The sequence below is a fragment of the Cyprinus carpio genome, chromosome A4 (assembly GCF_018340385.1).
Source record: "Cyprinus carpio isolate SPL01 chromosome A4, ASM1834038v1, whole genome shotgun sequence".
Lineage (NCBI taxonomy): Eukaryota > Metazoa > Chordata > Actinopteri > Cypriniformes > Cyprinidae > Cyprinus > Cyprinus carpio.
In genome coordinates, this window is record NC_056575.1 from 23,012,608 (window position 1) to 23,035,754 (window position 23,147).

The window sequence follows — 23,147 nt, forward strand, 5'->3', positions numbered from 1 at the left end:
ATTCACAAGTTAGGGTAACATTATGGTGAGTGAAACTGCAATTAAGTAATGCGTAAGCAAACTTTCCACATTAAAAAGTCTTTTTGTTTTTAATATATATCTTTGGCATGCAACTTGTATAGAGCACATCTAAGCAGCAATCAAAGCGAACACATGACAATTTCTTTTCAGCCAAGGAGCTGCGTGTTTCTCAGCTGCCAGACCTACATGTACTGTCATAAACTTGTCAACACCCACTTTGGTGTATTTGGGGTTTAAAAGGCAGCTCTGTGCACCATTTAAGTCACTTTTCCCAGCAGAGCCACGGGAAGCTGATTGAGAATCACTTGAAATCTCCAGCCTCTGATCTCCTCCAGTCATTGTTCAAAATGAGCAAGATTGTTGTTTTTGCTGAAGAGGGCTTCAAGGGCAGAACAGCTCAATTCAAGAACAATGTCTGTGACTTAGAAGAAAAGGGCTTCAACAATGTCATCTCATCTCTCAAAGTCATTGGCGCACCATGGGTAGCATATCATGACAAGCATTTTGCTGGAAAGCAGCGGGTGTTTCAAGAAGGAGAGTATGCTACTCTTGATGACAAAGGAAAGTTTTCTTCCCTCAAAATGATCATAGATGACCTGGACAACCCTGAAATCCAGCTGTTTGAGCACGCTTACTATCAAGGAAGAAGTGTGACCCTGCACAGAGAAACCAATCTTCACGACATTAATTTCAGTGACATCGCTTCTTCCCATAAAGTGAAAGGTGGTGTCTGGGTGCTCTACCAGCACATCAATCGTCAGGGTTCCCAGCTTATTTCTTTCCCTGGGGAAGAAATTCCTAGCTATTTCCCGCTCTCCTTCAACGATGTGGCCAGCCATGTGCGTCCCTTGCTGCCGAAGCCATAGACAGCATCATTCAAAGTACACTTTCTGCAGCTGAATATGAACCAGAACCCTTTTGGAAAGAACGAGGCAGGTGGTGGGGAAAGACTGATCTTGACAAGAAACAATGACTGTGACACCAATAATTCTAAGAACCTCAATTACGGATATCTGTCTGAAGACATACAGTGCATGTTAATTTGGCAAATATTCTATAACAATGATGACATTTTTTTAAATTAACAATTTCAGTTGCTTTGGCTTTTCATCTATAGTGATCATTATCAGTAAATATATAAAGTACAGCTTTGGAATTGTATTTCCCCTGTTTGACAAGATTGAAATTTCAAAAAGGATTTAGTTTTTATTTTATGCTGCATAAAAGACAACAAATGCTGTTTTATTCTGTCAACTCAGAAAATAAAGAGCCTTAAATATAATGCGCTGTTTCTTGAATTCAGTTATATTTTATTGTCTCTCTATTACGTTTTAACATTGTCAAAAGGTATTTCTAAAATGTAAGAGATTTATCATAAATGATTTCACCAAAACATCTGCAAATTGGAAGTTCATTTTACACCTGAGAAAACTTATCACAAAATATACTTTTAACCTAAAAAATTTACTCAACTTAACCTAGTGCAGTGGTTCTCAAACTTTTTTCAGCGGTGTAGCCCCTGGGGCATTTAACATTCTTCTGCATACCACCCCCCCCTCTTTCACTTAGACAGCAGTCACACCTTTTCTATTAATTTATTAAAGGACAATATTTGCCCCCTTACATTGATTTACAGGTGAATTTATTACCTTTATAGAGGCAAATATTTTCTATCCTTATTAATTGTATGTCATGTTTTATGTCATATTCTTAACATTCCATTAAGTGTATTATTAATATAATAAAATAAGGCAATAAATGATGGCAAATCGAAGTGATACTTGTAGATTTAATAATAAAAATAAAAGTCTTAATGAGCCAGGCATCGCATCATTCTTTGATTCATTAACAAAGCAAAATGCTGTAGTTATGAATGGGTTATTAATAGCTGACTTTCCAAATCATTCAAAGCCGCAGATTCGTTCACTAACTAAACACCACCTCTGTATGTTGGAGACGCACACTAGATGAAACAGATTTCGTTGGAACTATTATTTGTTGCAAAATAGAACAAACTTGACAATATTCTGTTTAAAATGTAGGCTACATTTAAAACGGAAAATGTTCACTTAATATTAAAAAAAATTCTGTTATACTATTGTAAAAATTAATGGCACATTTACCATCTTTTGGATATTCAGGGAAATTTGCATTCTTGCTCGTATATCTTAATAAACATGAAAACAATAATTCGCACAGTGTGTCTGTATCTAAGAGAGTTTAAATCGATCTCAGTCCATGTAAATAGCTGCTCTTCATGCTATTAAGTGAAGATCTACTTTAAAGATACACTGAACAGCAGCATCACATGCACACTGCTTGTATATGCAGTCAGTTTTGACCGCAAACGATGGGGTAAGCTGACTGGTCGTCATGTATTTGATTGTTTACACCACTCCCATTTTCCTGTTTATACATTAGAAGCAGCATTTTGCTTGTCAGAAATACATGTTTGGTTTTAATGTTACTTTAAGTTGGGGTAAAATTAAATGAATGTCAAAACTCAGAATTTTGTTCCCGTACCCCAGTTTGAGAACCACTGACCTAGTGAATAGGCCAATATAGACTGTTGAAACAGACACGTTAATAAACTGCTTGTATATTTTCTGAATACAACATGTAGACATGAAATTGAATAAATATAAGAGGGTCAACTGAAAATCACAATCATTAAATTGTTAAATTTGCATATCCATTTACATTTATGTATTCAGCAGATGCTTTTATCTAAAGCAGGTTATGTTGCATTGAAGATGTGCATTTTATCAGTTCAGTCATTACCTAGGAATCAAATCCCATGACCTTAATGGTGCTCATGCCATGCTCCACATTTGAGCTACAAGAAATTTGACTTCATGCTATATGGTACATTTGATCACACATACAGTTGGTGAAAAAGGGATAGTTCTCCCATAAATGTAAATTAAATTTTTAAGGACAAGTGTGGGTAGCTTGATGCAGATAATGCAGAAAATTGCTTTTATGTACTTAATGTTGAAAAGAAAGTAAGCACTCATATTAAGACTGGATTGATACATAATTTTGCATAAAGCCTAATTACAGTTATTTCAAAGTCATAAAATAAATACTTTTATAGCTGCTCAGTGAACCCTGGGAGATTTTCAGAGAACTAAAGAAAGTAAAGGCCTACTGGATTATCTGAGGAGAGGAAAAAGATAAACAACTCAGGCTTTAAGTTGAATGAATCGAAAAACAGTTCGAATTAAAGTTAGACTGTTTAACAATTTATGTAACAGATGGATAATGATTTAACAAATGCAAATTACAACAAATTCATAAAAATAGAGCATTACATTTACTGTGGTGAAATGTGAACAGTTTATTGTGATTGGCTGTTCTGTGCCGGGGTCCAGGGTTGCTGGGCAACGGGGGCGGTGCTAGGTGTGCTGGCTGCTGCTGAAGGCAGAGCTAAAGTTTGTTCTATGAGCGTGCATGTCAATTAATTTAAGACTAAGTTCACTGAGTGGTCTGCTCCATGTATCATGACATTGACTAAGGGCGAACATACAGTCCCTGACAAAAGTCTTGTCGCTTGTGTACAAATTGACCTGAAGTGCCGCTGAAATATATTTCTAATCAAGATTTTTTTTTTACAAGAAATGGCTCATTTTAATCCCAACAGCTTTTGTAATAATGTTTCAGTGCAAAACAAAACTGTCAAAAAGTATTCTAATATTTACAGCTTGGTAAAGCCCATTGAGTCAATTTTTGCAAAGACATAAGTGTTGTCGCCTTGTCATATGAGCCTCACCTGTGACTAATAATGGATCAATTAGGTCTCAGGTGTGTATAAAAACAACCCCAGTACACTAGACCTCTGCAAACATGCCTAAGATTCACCCTGAGACTAAAATTTTGATTATCAAGAGGCTGAAGACCAGATCCACTGCTGATGTGGCAGACACCTTCAATGTGTCTCAGTGTCAAGTACAGAGGATAAAAAAAACATCTGAAGACACTGGAGATGTTTTTGACAAGCGTAGGTCAGGCAGACCCCGCAAGACAACTGCTCGAGAGGACCGTTTGTTGGCTCGAAAATCCAAGGCCAGCCCATTTTCCACTGCAGCAGAGATCCACAAGACCTGGTCACCTGAAGTCCCTGTGTCAACCAGAACAGTTTGTCGGATTCTGTCTCAAAATGGCCTCCATGGTCGAATCAGTGCCCAGAAGCCAGCACTAAACAAAAGACAATTGAAAAACCGAGTGGCATTTGCCAAGGCCCACAGCCTGCTAAAAGGATGGATGCTGGAAAAGTGGCAGAAGGTGGATTTTTCTGATGAATCTTCTGTTGAATTACACCACAGTCGCCGCAAATATTGCAGGAGACCTACTGGAGCCCGCATGGATCTGAGATTCACCCAGAAAACAGTGAAGTTTGGTGGCGTAAAAATCATGGTCTGGGGTTACTTTCAGTATGGGGGTGTGCGAGAGATCTGCAGGGTGGAAGGCAACATCAATAGTCTAAAATACCAAGAAATCTTAGCTACCTCTTATATTCCCAACCATAAAAGAGGCCAAATTCTGCAGCAGGATGGTGCTCCATCGCATAGTTCCATCTCCACATCAAAGTTCCTCAAGGCAAAGAAGATCAAGATGCTCCAGGATTGGCCAGCCCAATCACCAGACATGAACATCATTGAGCATATGTGGGGTAGGATGAAAGAGGAAGCATGGAAGTTGAAACCAAAGAATATTGATATACTCTAGGATGCATTCAAGACTGCTTTCTTTGCTATTCCTGATGACTTCATCAATAAATTGTATGAATCCTTGCCAAACCACATGGATGCAGTCCTTCAAGCTCATGGAAGTCATACAAGATATTAAATTTGGATCTCACAGCACCACTACTTAATTTGCTGACATATTTTTGTATTTGCAGTAAATGTGTTCAATTTCTGTATAGGCGACCAAACCTTTGTCTTGCCAAAATTTGACCTTTCTGTCTTGATTAAATGATCTTTTTTCAGTGATGCATTTATATGCATTTAGACTTTCGAAAACATAAAAAAAATACACTTAAGTGTAATTAAATGTAAAGTATATTATTTACATAAGTAGCCTACACCTTTATAAAGTCAGTCAATTTTATTTCTAAAGCATATTTAAACCAACAGAAGTTGACCAAAGTGCTGTACATCCAGAATCATAAAATAAAAACAACAATAAAAAAGACAAAACACACAGCTCTCAAACTGAATTAAATGCCAAAGAATAAAAATATGTTTTAAAACTAGATTTAAAAGCAGACAATGTTGGGGCCAGCCTCACTGACAGCGGTAAATTATTCCAGAGTTTGGGGTCAGCAACTGCAAAGGCCTGATCTCCCCTATGCTTCAGTCTTGCTTTAGGGACAGCCAAAAGCATATAGTTGGCAGACCTAAGGGACCTCGATGAAATGATCTTGGATGAGTTGAGAACTGCTCCAGGAAAAGCCAGTTCGCTTGCTGGGAGACAGAGGACTCTTGACTGAATTGATCCTGAGCCCCAAGCATTCCAAGTGACTGAGGAGCAAAGCTTGTGCTCTGCTTTAGGTTGAGGCTGACAAGTCACTAGGTACGTTTACATGGACACTTTTTGCTTCCATCGGAATTAATTCATTCTGATTGACGAATCCGAACATTGTGTTTACATGAGCGCTAAAAAAAGTGATCGGGCTGATATGTGTGTTTATGTCACTAGCTTTTGATCGGATTTACTCTTTTGACATGCGTACACTGCATGAATTTACAGGGTTTTGCGCATACTTTTTTAAAAAGCACACGTGATATTTATCTACTTTGGGTCCTAATTAGGTGACGACAAGCATATGAACTGTTGTGCAGTGCTTATTAATAAAAAAAATAAAAAAATAAAAAATTGTAAAAGTGCCCCTTTCTGTGCCCAAAACCAGTCGTCTGTTAATAGGTCTTCAACAGGGACTGGTGGGATGTTGTGCTGCTCCACTTCACAGATGCTGAGTGAAAGGGGAGTTTTATAATGACAGGACACTCATTTATAACACTTTATTCAACAGGAAGATCAGCTCGTGCCGCACGTCATACGTCATTACACTATTTCTACGTCACTGCGCATACGCAGTACTTTCCAGATTCGTTTTTCAATCCGATCAAGTGTTTACATGTCCTCTCGCTTGGATTACAAAAGGAATAAACCACCCCTTACAATCCGATCGAAATTTTAGTTGGATCTGGCCAATTCAATCCGATTGACCTGTTTACATGTGACTTTTTTTTTATTCTCATTGTGCTTCTAGTCCTATTACGATCGGATTAGTAGGGTCCATGTAAACTCAGCTATTGATGTTGGCTTGGCAGGCTGCTGAGTAAATGAGGTCCTTTGACAATTTGAAACAGCAGTTGAGCTAGACTGATTCAGCAGGAAGCAGTGCATGACTTGTGATGACTTCTGGGCCTCAGTAAAGTGCTTGGCAAAGCCACCCACCGCTGGGCCAAACAGGCCTGTGAGGAATACTGAGGAGTCAAGGAAGGCTATCTTGTCAGCATTCTTGATCTCTATTAACTTCAGGGAATTACAGTCTAAACATGTCTCTGTGACGTTTCTGTCTCACAACATTAGCCGATTCTGTTTTCACACTGACTGACTTTCTGCAGTTTTTTGCCTTTTAATTTTGGCACCAAAAACTATGTGCTGTTTTTGTGGTATGAATTTTGGTATGAATAAATGGCACTAAGAAATCCAATTGTTATATTACAGTATGTACAGTATATATTAATCACAAACATGTAAAACACACACTTCACAATTGGTTGATATTCTTGTGTTGTGTGCTAAATGCAAGTATTTACATCTCTCTTTCCCTTGAAGATTCAGGCTCATTCAAAAGTGTAAGTGACTTTGCAGCAGTAAAAAAAAAACAATGTTTTTGGAGATGATGTTATGTGCAGGCTTGTATCACTTGTCTCTTTTTTTGCAGCATTTTTCTGTGTTTTGTTAGAACAAGGAGTTAATACATAAAGTAGTAGTGTATATAAAAAAAACAAGAAAATTGCAGTGATTTTCACAAGACTCCAGTGGATATTGTCACCATTCCTTTGTCCAGTCTTCTTAATGCTACCCCTTTGTTGGATTAAAGACTTTATAAACCTTCATCCTTTAGTGTAAGAGAAGACTGGACCTTAAAGTGAAAATAAAGTGGTGTTTGTTTTGTGTTTATTTTTGTTTTATTCAGTGTTTTATTTGGCTTATATATTATTTATTTTCTATTATGGCTTATTTATTTGGTTTATCTTTTTCTGTCATGAACCTCCCTGCCATACGCCTCCTGTGTCTTAAGCAGGGACATCACTCCCTCGAGGAGCACATGGATGAATTCCTGCCCATCAGACCACCTTCCCGGATGACTGCCTTTGCTTATTCCTGCGAGCCGGCCTGAACACAGCTACGGGACCGCAGTTGTCTGTGGAGGGTACTCGAGGGAGCTTCGTCGCTTATGTGGAGTGGGTGCTGAGCTCCTGCAGATCTGCCTTCACCATCGGCCTCACAGATGAAGACGCCAGCTCCCCTCCTCCCAACACAGTGTCCAGCCAGTCACCACCCCGCTGCGAGGAGAAACAGCCTGAGCCCACCACAGATGTAGAGAGCACATCAGCAGCAACTTCAGAGCCATCGCCAGGAGGAGCTACCAAGCTTGACACCACCGGCGAGCCAGAAGGGACCCCATCTGAACAGTTGTGTGTGCCGACTGTCTCATCCATTGCCAAGGGAATACTCATGGAATTTGAGGTTATGGATGCAAGACCCATCCACCCTCCCTCCTCTGAGAGTGCGAGCGTGTTGGACATAGACATTGTTTTTTAGTGTGGAGAGTTAGAGACTTTGCTTCCCCTAAGCCTGCCTGATTCTGTTCATTTGTTTGACTCACTGGTTTCGCCCAGCCTCTCTCTACCACATTCTCTCCAAATTGCCTTGAGAGACTTTTTATTTTTTGATTGGATTTTGTGCATTCCTTCAGTCTCCTCAGCCCTGTCCAGTCATCTTCGTCCCCCGTCAGTTACTCGGTTTCACCTTTTCTCAGTAGTGGGGCTTCATCTCGGGCCTGCCAGTAGTTTTTCATCCCCTGGACCTGAGGAGCCCGCCGTCCAGACTCCTGTGCCTGCATTCCTCCCACCCTTGATTCCAGCGTGGACCATTGACCATTCAACCACTCCAGGCTCCCTCGATTCATTCGGCTCCACCTGGGTTGGACTTTACCACGCCCCAGCAGTGGACTCGGGGGCCATCTGCTACTCTCCGGTCCTCCACAGTTTTGGCTATGTCCCGCTCCATCCTCGGATCCTAACCTAAATCTCGGGCGATCGTCACTGCAGCCGCCTGGATCCTTGGTGTCGCTCCACCTCCTCGGCTTTCTGTCTGCACCGTGGGCTCCACCTCCATCGCTGTTGTCACCTCCAGTCGCCCACATGGCAGTGTGTTTTCTGATCATGCTTTGGTCCCTCCCTCCAGCAACACCGCCATGGAGCGCAGTCCTGGCTGTTGCCTGGGTTTTCATCTGCCCTCTCCTGCTCAAGGTCGTCATCACCACCTGCACCTCTCTGGATATTGTTTGTCCTCCTCCAGAACCTCCTCCTGCATCTCTTTGTCTGTTTGCCAGCCCCTTTCATCATCCCTTCGCCCTCTCCTCATCCTCCTCGCCGCCTCATCCTTCACTCTATGATGCGAGGTCGTGCCTTCCGGGAAGGTGTGTACTGTCACAAGTTCTGTTAGTTTGGACTCTGTTTGTGTTTTCGTTGTTCCTGCCCTAGTTTATTGGTTGTCATGGTTATTCATTTGATTTTGTTCAGGTGTCTCTTATCAGGTGTAAATTAGTTTAGTTCCATTTGTTTTCTTAGTCTCGTTTACGTTGCCCTGTGTGTTGGATTAAAAACTTTCTAAACCTTCATCTTCATCTTTGTGCATTTATTTACAGCGTAGCGTGACAGATATTAGTTGTTTTTACAATATTTCTTTTTTTTTCTCTCAAGATGATTTCACATCTGTACTGAAAGCCCTTAACGTGCTACAATCGGTTTACTGGCTTCACATTCTTACAAATTGTTATTAGTACATGAAGTGTTAAGTTATTTTTCTTCATTTTGTAATTGCCTTTTATCTCTTTACCATAACCTTCTAAAATGTCTTTTACATTTTTTGTATGCCTGCACTCACTTGAACTGTGATTTGCATTTTAGTTCATTTACTTTACACGTTGGCACATGCAGAGAATGTTGTTTTTTCAGAGGCAGAGAAAATGATGTTTGTCAGAGAAAATACAGGAAGAATTAACAATTCCTGAAATGCTATATTTATAGTTATTAAAATACTTTATATTTACCTCTACAACAACACGTATTTCTGAAAATGCCTTTTCATTTGTCCTGTCACCATAATTGTTGGCTTTTTTGGTTTTGCAGTGACTTAGCTGTTGGGACAGGGCTGAGCACAGACATTTTAAGGGGCAATGGCCCAAACCAAGAAAAAGGGCACCAAACAACCCACCACAGTTTCATCTTTGGTTGACTAATCAGCAGGATGGAGCATCTTATGCCTGTGTATTTTGTACATTTGGAAATTGAATATTCAGGCTGATTATCCATTTTCTACCCCTAAATTTCAAAATGAAAAATCAAGTCAAAATGATCTATTTTTTGTTTCTTCTTAGTTCATTTTAAATGGAAAAGAAAACTATGAAAAAGTTTTCATAAAGATTGATTTAATGTCTAGAGCTAGTGGTGCCTAGATTTTCTGAGCCTGTGATTTCTCAAACAGCATTTTTTATATCAGCAGAAACTATCAGTGAACAGCTTCACGGTGTCTGCAGACAGTTTTCATGTAATAATGCCCCCTTGTGTCAATATGTGTCAAAAACTCTATAACAGAGTCATTCAAAGAAATTAGCAGCATTTCTAATCTATTTAATTAACACACTAGTTCACTGTAAGTGTTGAACATCAGAACTGGGAAACAGTCAGTGGCGGCTCATTGGTTTTAAAATAGAGGAGGCACACTAATTGTATTGGTCTGGGGATCCCTGCCGATTATTATTATTAATATTATTTGCTTAACCACTTAAAAATGGCTTCAGTGATTTTCACAAGACTCCAGTGGATATTGTCACCATTCCTTTGTCCAGTCTTCTTAATGCTACCCCTTTGTTGGATTAAAGACTTTATAAACCTTCCTTTAGTGTAAGAGAAGACTGGACCTTAAAGTGAAAATAAAGTGGTGTTTGTTTTGTGTTTATTTTTGTTTTATTCAGTGTTTTATTTGGCTTATCTATTATTTATTTTCTATTATGGCTTATTTATTTGGTTTATCTTTTTCTGTCATGAACCTCCCTGCCATACGCCTCCTGTGTCTTAAGCAGGGACATCACTCCCTCGAGGAGCACATGGATGAATTCCTGCCCATCAGACCACCTTCCCGGATGACTGCCTTTGCTTGTTCCTGCGAGCCGGCCTGAACACAGCTACGGGACCGCAGTTGTCTGGGGAGGGTACTCGAGGGAGCTTCGTCGCTTATGTGGAGTGGGTGCTGAGCTCCTGCAGATCTGCCTTCACCATCGGCCTCACAGATGAAGACGCCAGCTCCCCTCCTCCCAACACAGTGTCCAGCCAGTCACCACCCCGCTGCGAGGAGAAACAGCCTGAGCCCACCACAGATGAAGAGAGTACATCAGCCGCAACTTCAGAGCCATCGCCAGGAGGAGCAACCAAGCTTGACACCACCGGCGAGCCAGAAGGGACCCCATCTGAACAGTTGTGTGTGCCGACTGTCTCATCCATTGCCAAGGGAATACTCATGGAATCTGAGGTTATGGATGCAAGACCCATCCACCCTACCTCCTCTGAGAGTGAGAGCGTGTTGGACATAGACATTGTTTTTTAGTGTGGAGAGTTAGAGACTTTGCTTCCCCTAAGCCTGCCTGATTCTGTTAATTTGTTTGACTCACTGGTCTCGCCCAGCCTCTCTCTCCCACATTCTCTCCAAATTGCCTTGAGAGACTTTTTATTTTTTGATTGGATTTTGTGCATTCCTTCAGTCTCCTCAGCCCTGTCCAGTCATCTTCGTCCCCCGTCAGTTACTCGGTTTCACCTTTTCTCAGTAGTGGGGCTTCATCTCGGGCCTGCCAGTAGTTTTCATCCCCTGGACCTGAGGAGCCCGCCGTCCAGACTCCTGTGCCTGCATTCCTCCCACCCTTGATTCCAGCGTGGACCATTGACCATTCAACCACTCCAGGCTCCCTCGATTCATTCGGCTCCACCTGGGTTGGACTTTACCACGCCCCAGCAGTGGACTCGGGGGCCATCTGCTACTCTCCGGTCCTCCACAGTTTTGGCTATGTCCCGCTCCATCCTCGGATCCTAACCTATCTGTCTGCACAGGGGGCTCCACCTCCACCTGGATCCTTGGCATCGCTCCACCTCCTCGGCTCTCTGTCTGCACAGGGGGCTCCACCTCCATTGCTGTTGTCACCTCCAGTCGCCCACATGGCAGTGTGTTTCTGATCATGCTTTGGCCCCTCCCTCCAGCAACACCGCCATGGAGCGCAGTCCTGGCTGTTGCCTGGGTTTTCATCTGCCCTCTCCTGCTCAAGGTCGTCATCACCACCTGCACCTCTCTGGATTTTGTTTGTCCTCCTCCAGAACCTCCTCCTGCATCTCTTTGTCTGTTTGCCAGCCCCTTTCATCATCCCTTCGCCCTCTCCTCATCCTCCTCGCCGCCTCATCCTTCACTCTATGATGCGAGGTCGTGCCTTCCGGGAAGGTGTGTACTGTCACAAGTTCTGTTAGTTTGGACTCTGTTTGTGTTTTCGTTGTTCCTGCCCTAGTTTATTGGTTGTCATGGTTATTCATTTGATTTTGTTCAGGTGTCTCTTATCAGGTGTAAATTAGTTTAGTTCCATTTGTTTTCTTAGTCTCGTTTACGTTGCCCTGTGTGTTGGATTAAAAACTTTCTAAACCTTCATCTTCATCTTTGTGCATTTATTTACAACGTAGCGTGACAGATATTAGTTGTTTTTACAATATTTCTTTTTTTTCTCTCAAGATGATTTCACATCTGTACTGAAAGCCCTTAACATGCTACAATCGGTTTACTGGCTTCACATTCTTACAAATTGTTATTAGTACATGAAGTGTTAAGTTATTTTTCTTCATTTTGTAATTGCCTTTTATCTCTTTACCATAACCTTCTAAAATGTCTTTTACATTTTTTGTATGCCTGCACTCACTTGAACTGTGATTTGCATTTTAGTTCATTTACTTTACACGTTGGCACATGCAGAGAATGTTGTTTTTTCAGAGGCAGAGAAAATGATGTTTGTCAGAGAAAAATACAGGAAGAATTAACAATTCCTGAAATGCTATATTTATAGTTATTAAAATACTTTATATTTACCTCTACAACAACACGTATTTCTGAAAATGCCTTTTCATTTGTCCTGTCACCATAATTGTTGGCTTTTTTGTGGTTTTGCAGTGACTTAGCTGTTGGGACAGGGCTGAGCACAGACATTTTAAGGGGCAATGGCCCAAACCAAGAAAAAGGGCACCAAACAACCCACCACAGTTTCATCTTTGGTTGACTAATCAGCAGGATGGAGCATCTTATGCCTGTGTATTGTGTACATTTGGAAATTGAATATTCAGGCTGATTATCCATTTTCTACCCCTAAATTTCAAAATGAAAAATCAAGTCAAAATTATCTATTTTTTGTTTCTTCTTAGTTCATTTTAAATGGAAAAGAAAACTATGAAAATTTTTTCATAAAGATTGATTTAATGTCTAGAGCTAGTGGTGCCTAGGTTTTCTGAGCCTGTGATTTTCTCAAACAGCATTTTTTATATCAGCAGAAACTATCAGTGAACAGCTTCACGGTTGTCTGCAGACAGTTTTCATGTAATAATGCCCCCTTGTGTCAATATGTGTCAAAAACTCTATAACAGAGTCATTCAAAGAAATTAGCAGCATTTCTAATCTATTTAATTAACACACTAGTTCACTGTAAGTGTTGAACATCAGAACTGGGAAACAGTCAGTGGCGGCTCATTGGTTTTAAAATAGAGGAGGCACACTAATTGTATTGGTCTGGGGATCCCTGCCGATTATTATTATTAATATTATTTGCTTAACCACTTAAAAATGGCTTTTTGGTTAATTTTAGTCAGAAAATGTAAAGAAAACGACACCCATACAGCAAGATAATATAATTTCACTTACCTGGCCTATCACTTGAAGCAAACATCCACCTATTCTTAAAAGAGCTGACTGCTGTAACGTTCTATATCCAGCTTAGCGGTGTTCTCCCTTTATTTTAATTTTTACATATACGGTTTGAATGACAGCTTGGTAAATCTGTTGGCGATCAAATATTCAATATCGCTACTCATAAGTACTTGGCACATTATCAGCGCAGCGGGAGACGTTCAAACTAATATCACATAATTTACATCTCTATGATGATTGAATGATATACCAGAAGGGAGGCTAGCCTCTTGCGAGGTTTCTTTTTTCGACACTCCTCAGCGTTTAATGTGAACACTCGATGCTGATTGGCTAATTATTTTTACCAATGGAGGCACGAGAGGTCAGCTCTGCCCCGGCCTTCCCCTCCCCTTCTCTATCACCAAGCAGTTGTAATTACATCAGCAGATTCGGCACAATCGCGATAGAAAAGCAGCGCTTTCCAACTTCAGTAATATGTTATGGTATCACAGCTGTGAAATTACAAACAAAAAATACACATTCTGAGACATGAACTGAAATAAATTAAATAGTCCTCCCATTTTCACCTCAAAATTTTGGGGAAGCTGTGCCTCCCCTACCTCCTGCGACGAGCCGCCACTGGAAACAGTGGTACTGCACTAGCTCACGACACAGGGGTCTCATTTATAAAACTCTACGTATATTTCATCCTAAAAGCGTACATATGCACAAATTTTTTCAGATTTATAAAAGCCAGAACCTGCGCAAAAATCCCTTTATAAATCCAATTCAGAGGAAGATTGTGTGTACGTGCAGCTCCTCCCCGAAATAACCATATATGGAGCTTACAACGCCTAGTTTTACTATGCATAACCTCATCTGCATATCATTTTCATGCATATTCCCATCCACGTGACACCATATTTAACACCGTTAAACGTACAAGACATTAAGGAAATATGAGATACAGACTATAAATGCCATTTATGCCATACACAAAAATCAGCGGGGTTAAGTTGGTTTTGTTTTCGATATTCATGACACATTCAGCGATAAACGCCAATAACTCCAAAACGACTTGCCCTAAACAAATCTAAACAGTGTGAACTGTCAAAGGGCAAAGCTGATCATGTTTCACACCATTCTTTTTCATTATTTTCACTCAATATAATAAGCACTGCCCAGCACAAGCTGTCGCAATGTGCATTCAGCCGGGAGAGCTCGCTCTCATCGGAGCGGTAAGTAGTGCACCGTGTGGAAATTGCAAGTTTTCTTCTTTTTCTTGTTCTAGCTCAGTGGGTGGAGATTTTGTGATAGCTGTTTTGTTAAAGGGCCTATAGACGTGAGACCAGTGTCATTTAGTAGAGGGTGAAAGTGGACATCTTTCACATCCATTCATTCCACATCCTAGTGGCTGATTAGGGAATTGTAGGTCCAAAATTAACCTTCTTTTTGTAATAACTTTCTTCAGCAGAAAGATAGAGACATGAAACCACTGTCAATCAATAGAGGGAGAGAGTGGACATTTTTCACAACCTCTCATTTTACCCCAAGTGGCTGAATAGGGAATTGAATGTCCAAAATTAACATTTTTTTTTTTGTAAAAACTTTCTTCAGCAGAAAGGTAGAGACATGAAACCAGTGTCCATCAATAGAAGGGGACAGTGGGCATTTTTCACAACCTCTTATTTTACCCAAAGTGGCTGATTAGGTAATTGCATGTCCAAAATTAACATTCATTTTGTAATAACTTTCTACAGCAGTGAGACAGAGACATGAAACCAGTGTCAATCATTAGAGGGAGAGAGTGGACATTTTTCACAACCTTTCATTTTACCACTAGTGGCTGATTAGGGAGTTGCATGTCCAAAATTAACCTTCTTTTTGTAATAACTTTGTACTGCAGAGAGACAGAAACACGAAACCATCAACAAACAAAAAAAGAAAATAGACAACATTCACAACAACCTTTCAAACCACACCGGCACAAAACGGAATTGCATGTCCAAAACCAAAAACATCCTTCTTTTTGTAATAACTTTCATCAGCAGGATGATGGAGACATGAGACCAGTGACAATCAATAGAGGGGGACAGTGGACATTTTTCACAACCTTTGTTTTAACCCTATTGGCAGAAAACGGAATTGCATGTCCAAAATTAACATTCGTTTTGTAATAACTTTTGTTAGCAGAAAGATAGAGACATAAAAACAGTGTCCATCAATAGAGGGAGACAGTGGGCATTTTTCACAACCTCTTATTTTACCCCAAGTGGCTGATTAGGGAATTGCATGTCCAAAATTAACCTTCTTTTTGTATTAACTTTCTCCAGCAGAAATATAGAGACATAAAACCAGTGTCCATCAATAGAGGGGGACAGTGGGCATTTTTCACAACCTCTAATTTTACCCAAAGTGGCTGATTAGGTAATTGCATGTCCAAAATTAACCTTCTTTTTGTAATATCTTTCTACAGCAGGGAGACAGAGACATGAAACCAGTATCAGTCAATAGAGGGAGAGAGTGGACATTTTTCACAACCTTTCATTTTACCACTACTGGCTGATTAGGAAGTTGCATGTCCAAAATTAACCTTCTTTTTGTAATAACTTTATTCAGCAGGAAGATATTGACTTGAAACCAGTGTCAATCAATAGAGGGAGATAGTGGACATTTTTCACAACCTCTCATTTTACCCCAAGTGGCTGATTAGGGAATTGCATGTCCAAAATTAACCTTCTTTTTGTAATAACTTTCATCAGCAGGAAGATAGAGACATGAAACCAGTGTCAATCAATAGAGGGGGACGGTGGACATTTTTCACAACCTCTTATTTTACCCCAAGTGGCTGATTAGGGAATTGCATGTCCAAAATTATCCTTCTTTTTGTAATAACATTCTTCAGCAGAAATATAGAGACATAAAACCAGTGTCCATCAATAGAGGGGGACAGTGGACATTTTTCACAACCTCTGTTTTTCAATTCAGTATTAAAGATAGCTTGACACAGTCAAAAACTTATAAATGGCTGTGGAAGAGGTGCTCTATAGTGTCACCTTTTGACCAAAGTGGTTGGGTTACCTTTTCCAAAGGTCACCAAACTTGCCATATATTTTTTTCTCATTGAGCCAGACAACTTTCTTATTTACAGTTATTAGCTACACCAAACTGAACGTTGGCTATTTTTCTTTGAATAGGGAATAAAAAAAAAATACAATTGTGAATTATTACATACACCTTTGTCAACATGATGCCAAGATATTAAAGATTGTAAACAGCTAACAGATTTTGGATATCTTGAATGACATTGCCATGGTGATTTATTAAAGTAACAGTTAAACCGTCACAGTAAATAATATTAATATTCTAATAACTTTACAGTGCATTTTTCAAAGTCACCAATAGAAATTTACAAACATACATATGAAAAACAGGTTATGCATATTATGTGTAATGATGGGTCAGCAGAGTGAGGGTCCATTTGCAACTTTTAATGATAAGAGGACAGTCGTACAGGAACAGATCAGTAACAGCAAACAGGGTTATCAGAGGCGAGACAGAGGCAAAAACTCAAGGCAGACAACGGATCGGGGCAGGCAGCTAGCAGAGAAACAATAGTCCAAAAACAGATTAGAGGGTCAAAAAGGCAGGCAGCAAGCAATCCAAAACGGTAGAAAAAGTCCAAGTTCAAACACAGTAATCCAATGAAGGAGGTAGAAATGCTTAGAAATGTCAGCCGGGGCAAAACAAGACTTCACGATGAGAGTGTGTGAAATGGCTTTAATAGTCCCATGAATGAGCATCAGGTATGCTCCTAATCAGAGTCAGGTATGGCATGATGGGAAATGGAGTTCAGGGGGGAAGTCAATATTCAGGTGAAGGCGGCTTCTGGTGACGATCGGGGGAACCACAGAGGCAGGATTTGTTACATTATGAGTCCAAAACAACAAACAGAAAATAATTATATAAAAATCTGAATATATAAATGTAAATCTGAATATATAGAAGTAAATCTGAATATTTTGTTATAATTCTGAATAAATTAATGTGCATAAATTAATGTGCTGAATATCTAGTTATAAGCCTGACTATATAAATCTGAATACATAGTTATAATTCTGTAAATATATATGTAAATCTGAATATATAGTTGTAAAGCCAAGTTACACACACAGAAGGAAACTGGAGTTATTAATTGTTTCAATAGTATGCACAACAGCTAGAGTCCTGACAAGCGAAATTAGATTTAATCTACATGGAAATGAGTGAAATCTAGATTACAAATAAAAACAATAGCATACAACTTTCTAATCTAGGAAATAGATTCTTACTATTTTCTTGTATATAAACATGAAACAACAACCTATGACACAGTTTTGTACAGTTTGTAACAATCACTTTACATTTGTATGAAAAAATATTAGGGCTTGATTTTCAAATTTGATTTGATTATATTTCACTACTTCTCAGTTAAACTGATACTGTATAAATTTGCTTTACTATTTATTTTATTTTATAGTGTCTTAACTAGCTGCTTAGCATATAACTAGAATATTAGCCATTTATTAGTAGTAATTAAGCACATATTAATGCTTTATTTTATATGACCTTATTCTACATCCCTAATCCTACCCAATACCTAAATTTAACAACTACCTTACTAACATTAAATAAGCAGCAAATTAGGAATTTATTAAGGGAAAAGTCATAGTTAATATTGAATAAATGTTCCCTATTCTGAAGTGTGATCAAATTTGCTTATTCTAGCTGTTATATTAAAATAAAATATTCTAGTTACAATGTTACTGTCTACGATGTACAGCAATAACAATTGTAAACATATATTCAGATTTACATTTATATTTTCAGGCTTACAATTATATATTCTGATTTACTTCTATATATTCAGAATTACATGCATATATTCAGACTTTTAACTATGTATTTAGATTTAGTTCTATATATTCAAATGTATAACTATGTATACAGACTTATAAGTATATATTCAGATTTACATTTATATATTCAGGCTTATAACTATATATTCATATTTGCTTCTATATATTCATATTTACTTCTATAATCTAATATAGTAACTCTATATTTCTATATTCAGATTTTTATATAATTATTTCCTGTTTGGCACCTCATTAAATGAATATATATGTGCTGTCCAAAAATACATTGCTATTAAACGCATCCAAAATAAATGTTTTTGTTTTATATATTATATTTTATATATTATATATAAATGATATAATTATATATATTTTATTTTATTTATTTAAATTTTATATTATGTGTAAATGCATGTAATATATAAACGTAACATTTCTCTGAAATATATACATGCATGTGTATGTATGTGTATGTGCAATTAATCATTTGACTGCAATATCACACACACACACACACACACACACACACATACATACAGTGCATAGCATAAATGATGACATCCCTGCTAAAAAAAATTTAGTTATAATTAATACATAAATGTGCACAGACAAATCAGGTGCCAAATAAATCTTTGATCTTAGACAAATTCGTTTTTATTTTATTTTTTTTAATTCTTACAGACCTTTCATTCGTTATTCTGTCATGAAAAAATAGTTATTAAAACAATTTTGAATTTTAAGCATCAGGAAAATACTAGTTAATTAAATGGCCATGCGGGATTGCAAGTTGACCTATATGTGTGGAATGCAAAATCCAGGCTTAACAAAACATACACCAAAAACACCACAGTTCTGCCAAAAAGGAAGTGCTAATAAATAAACAAATCACTGTAATTCTGCTTCAATATGATCCATGAAGTTTGCAATTGTGTCCGCATGAATGCATCTTTTCATCAAACTGAAATGGCCTTTAATGACAAGAATAGAAAGATTGTCATACCATGATCAAAATAATATCAATAATAAGCTATTTTATGTCATACATTCTGTACCCAGTGCCTGAGGGAATAAAAATTGTGTTACAATTTTTAATAAGACAATACAGTAATAAAGTGATTCCAAATCAACTGCAATACTTAATTTATGATAAGATAGTATCTTAACTGTTAATACTTTAAAAGTGTTTATACAAATAGTGCAGCAATCAAAATGAGGTTCAATTAGGATAGGTAAAGACAAAGACAATGTTTTGTATACTATAACAAAACTTATAAAAAAAAAACACTCCTCACAACATTACATCAAGAACAACAAAAAAAATTACTTATAGTTTATATATTTAAAAAAAAAAAAAGATAAATCTTGACATACAGCATGATCTAAGTTAGGTTATGGTTAAGTAGTACTTTATATATTGTAGTTTCTACATTGTTAATACATTAAATAAATTTATGCATATATTAAATAGATATTAAAATAAATATAAAATAGCTACATATAAATAGTGTACTTTATTAGTGGATAGCACAGAGTATGTCAGCAAGATGTATTTTAATGTTATCTCATGAAAACCTTTTTTCTTTGTAATTAAATATTTCATTTGTTCTGTCTAGTTATGTTCTTGTCCTTTCAGTTTGACTTCGTCGGTTAATGTTTCAACCTCATGTTTGCTATCTGTGGATACCTTTTTTTCTGTTTCATGTGGAATAAATAACTTCTGAATCTTCTCCTATGTGCACTTTTTCTACAACCTAGCTTCAGTGTGAAACTACTAAATATAATGATCTTTAAAAGTTTCAGATCTTAAGACCTACCATCACCATGTTTCAAGTGAAAACACTTTAATACTGTAATACTGTAAGTAGTAACCAAACCACAAAAAAAATATTGAACTATTCAATCATGCAAATTAAATACATGTAATTAATTAAAATAAGTGCATTTTGACACTGAACCCCAATGACTTTTTAATTTTTTTTAAAAAATCAATGTATAAATCAATTGTATACAACAATCATTTTGTTGTAATAAGAAATAATGTACGTTCTGTGTATATATTTACATTTCATGTCCAAAAATGATTTCACATAAAACTCTAGCACTACTAATATGACAATACATGCTGAAATGTAGATTCAAAATCTAATGTAGCATTTACAGTGATAGGTAATGTAAATCCTAACATTTCTAACTGTACATCAAGGCTTGCAAAACAATGGTAGACACATAATTACCTCCCCATTCAACCAGTTGTGTGGTTTGAGGCTTTTGAAATCTGTTATATGCAATGTATATATTGCATCCGTGTCAAGTGACTTCACCACTGCAACTACTATTTCACTGTCCCTTGAATTCCAAGAAGCCTAAAAAAAACATTGTATTGTACATGAAAAAATAAATAATTTAATGCATATTGCACAAACACTGCACAACAAGAAATGACCAAAGATCTAGAATGTATTTGATCAAAGCGCTGGAACTTTGTGTTCATTTTTATGAACAAGGACACATAATTTCTTGTTATCTACAAGTGCACTAATAAATAAAAGGTCTTGATATATATTAAAAACGTGAAAATTTATCCATAGTGGATATTTTATGCAGATATGTAATAAAGTAAATGAAATTATCTCTTAACAGAGGCACATTGTCACACACACACACACACACACGTTCGTTTTTGTGAAAATTGGGGACATCGCATAGGCGTAATGGTTTTTATACTGTACAAACTGTATGTGCTATTGCCCTACACCTACCCTACACCTAACACCTACCCCTCACAGGAGACTGTGCATTTCTACTTTCACCTTGTAGTACCTGTGTAGTAGTAATATAATATATCAGACACTGAAGTGTCTGACACAACTTCAACACTGTCTGTTCCTTTGATTTTGGGCTGTGCTTTTGATGCCTATGAAAACAAACAGAAGATAATCAACATTTATGTGTAGATATAAAACTACAAATGTTAAATAGTTTATATGTATTTAAATATGCCTTCATGTCTGTGAAGTAGTCTTACCTGTGAAGTTTTTGATGCTCCTTTGTCATGGTGTGGCTTTATCCTTCTGGACCTCTGCTGCCAAACAGAAGCTTTTGATTTCTGAGAGGACAATCAGAATGGAATCAATATTTATATGTTGTTGTGATAAAAAATAGCTAATGTATTATTCTATATTGTCCTGCCCTTGAAAGTGTCAAAAGTTGACATAGGCTATGTTCACACTGCAGACTGAAACGACCCAATTCCGATTTTTTTGCCCCTATGCGACCTGTATCTGATCTTTTCATGACAGTCTGAACGACACAGATCCGATCTTTTCAAATGTGACCCTGGCCACTTGGGTATGTGGTCCTGAATACGATACGTATCCGATCTTTTGAAATGCGACCTCCTTCTGAATGGCCAGGCCACATGTATCCAAACCGTACGTCATTGATACGCTACAAATGTCATAATTCTGCATTGAAGTAGGCGGGAACGAGAAGATAGAAGCGACTCACATCAGTATCCCACCACTCCTGGATGCGACTCCGCACCCACACGTTTCTCTGTACCGACGTTGCTAACACTGCTCCACAAAACGCCATGGCCAAAAACCTTGCTCTCCTCCTTCTTTTTAATTTTCTTCTTAAAACGAGAAGATTGTAATTGTGCTGGCTCCGTTGGGAAAAATAACTTTAATATTGCAAAAAGAGCTCCGCTGTTGACTACACTGTTGTTGACATCCATGTTTAATGTTAGCTACTTCCGCAAACAACGAGTTACGTCGTTGACCGTTGAGTACTCTTCTGCGCATGCGGGTCAAATCTGAAACATTAAACGCCCACAAAAAAAATCAAAAAAGGTCGCATTTAATTGGAAATGTGAACGGCCTTGCAAAAAAATCTAATTTTTTCAAAAAATCGGAATTGAGCATTAAGCCCTGCAGTGTGAACGTAGCCATAGTCTTGCCTGTGAAGTGTCTGACACAACCTCAACACTGTTGGTTTCTTTGTTTTTGGTTTATGAATAACCCTCCCATCACTAATACGAAGCCGAGTTCAGACTGCACGATTTTCAAAGTAGTCGGGTCACTGTTCTTTTCACACTGCATGACTATCTCGGCCAGCATTCAGTCGCTGCTGTGTTCACACTGCACGATGGATCGGCGACAGAAGGTTTCACACTGCATGACTTTACAATAGGAAGAATCGCCGACAACTCTGTCTGGCATGCAAACTACGTTTCACAACCAGATATGACAAGGAAAAAAAAAGGGAAACAACGCGATATCAAGCATGCAAGACCGGAGTTCTCACGTGAGACTGGGCTAGCTCACTAGCTCAGATGAAACGTCAAACAGACACGGGTGCTCCTGCCAAATTTCTACTAATTTTTCTTCCATTTCTTGGGTCCACATAGACCGAGAAGAAGGCTTTCTTCTGAAACGAAGCCATGCTTGCTGATATTGTGGTATATAACTCCTCCCCGAACTCCCCGCTGCTCTGTATCTTGCTCTCTCATTGGCTGTCAGTCATCGCCGCCGACGTAGTTTTCAGTCAGAACACTTTTCACCAAATATCTCACACACATCGGTTTATGCAGCTCTTCAACTAGCCTTACCTCACAATACAATATGACTCGTCGGCGATTCTCTCAGATCGCATCTTTGCTCATTCACACTGCGTGATTATAACTCGCGTGAACGAGCAACGATTTGCCTGTGATTTGGGGCATTTGTCGGCGATTTTTCAAAACCTGTCGGCGAGCCAAATAGTCTACATGTATTGAAAAATAACGTCATGCCCTTTAGAACAATCAGAAGAAAAGCTACATTTATGTGTAGTTGTGAAAATATAAAAATATTAATTAGTCTACATGTATTGAAAAATAACGTCATGCCCTTGAAGTAGTCTTACGTGTGAAGTTTTAGACACTCGTTTGACATGGTGTGGTTTTGTGTTTCTAGACTTCCGTTGTGGAACAGAAGCTTTTGCTTCCTGAGAAAACAATAA

General features: G+C 38.2%; 1 protein-coding gene across 1 annotated transcript; it reads left to right on the top strand.

Moving 5' to 3' along the window:
* Positions 1-278: 278 nt before the first annotated feature.
* On the top strand, positions 279-1,303 carry LOC122140454 (epidermal differentiation-specific protein-like). The gene has a single exon (XM_042744280.1). The coding sequence runs from the start codon at positions 369-371 to the stop codon at positions 885-887; it is 519 nt and encodes a 172-aa protein (XP_042600214.1). The 5' UTR covers positions 279-368; the 3' UTR covers positions 888-1,303.
* The last annotated feature ends 21,844 nt before the right edge of the window (positions 1,304-23,147 follow it).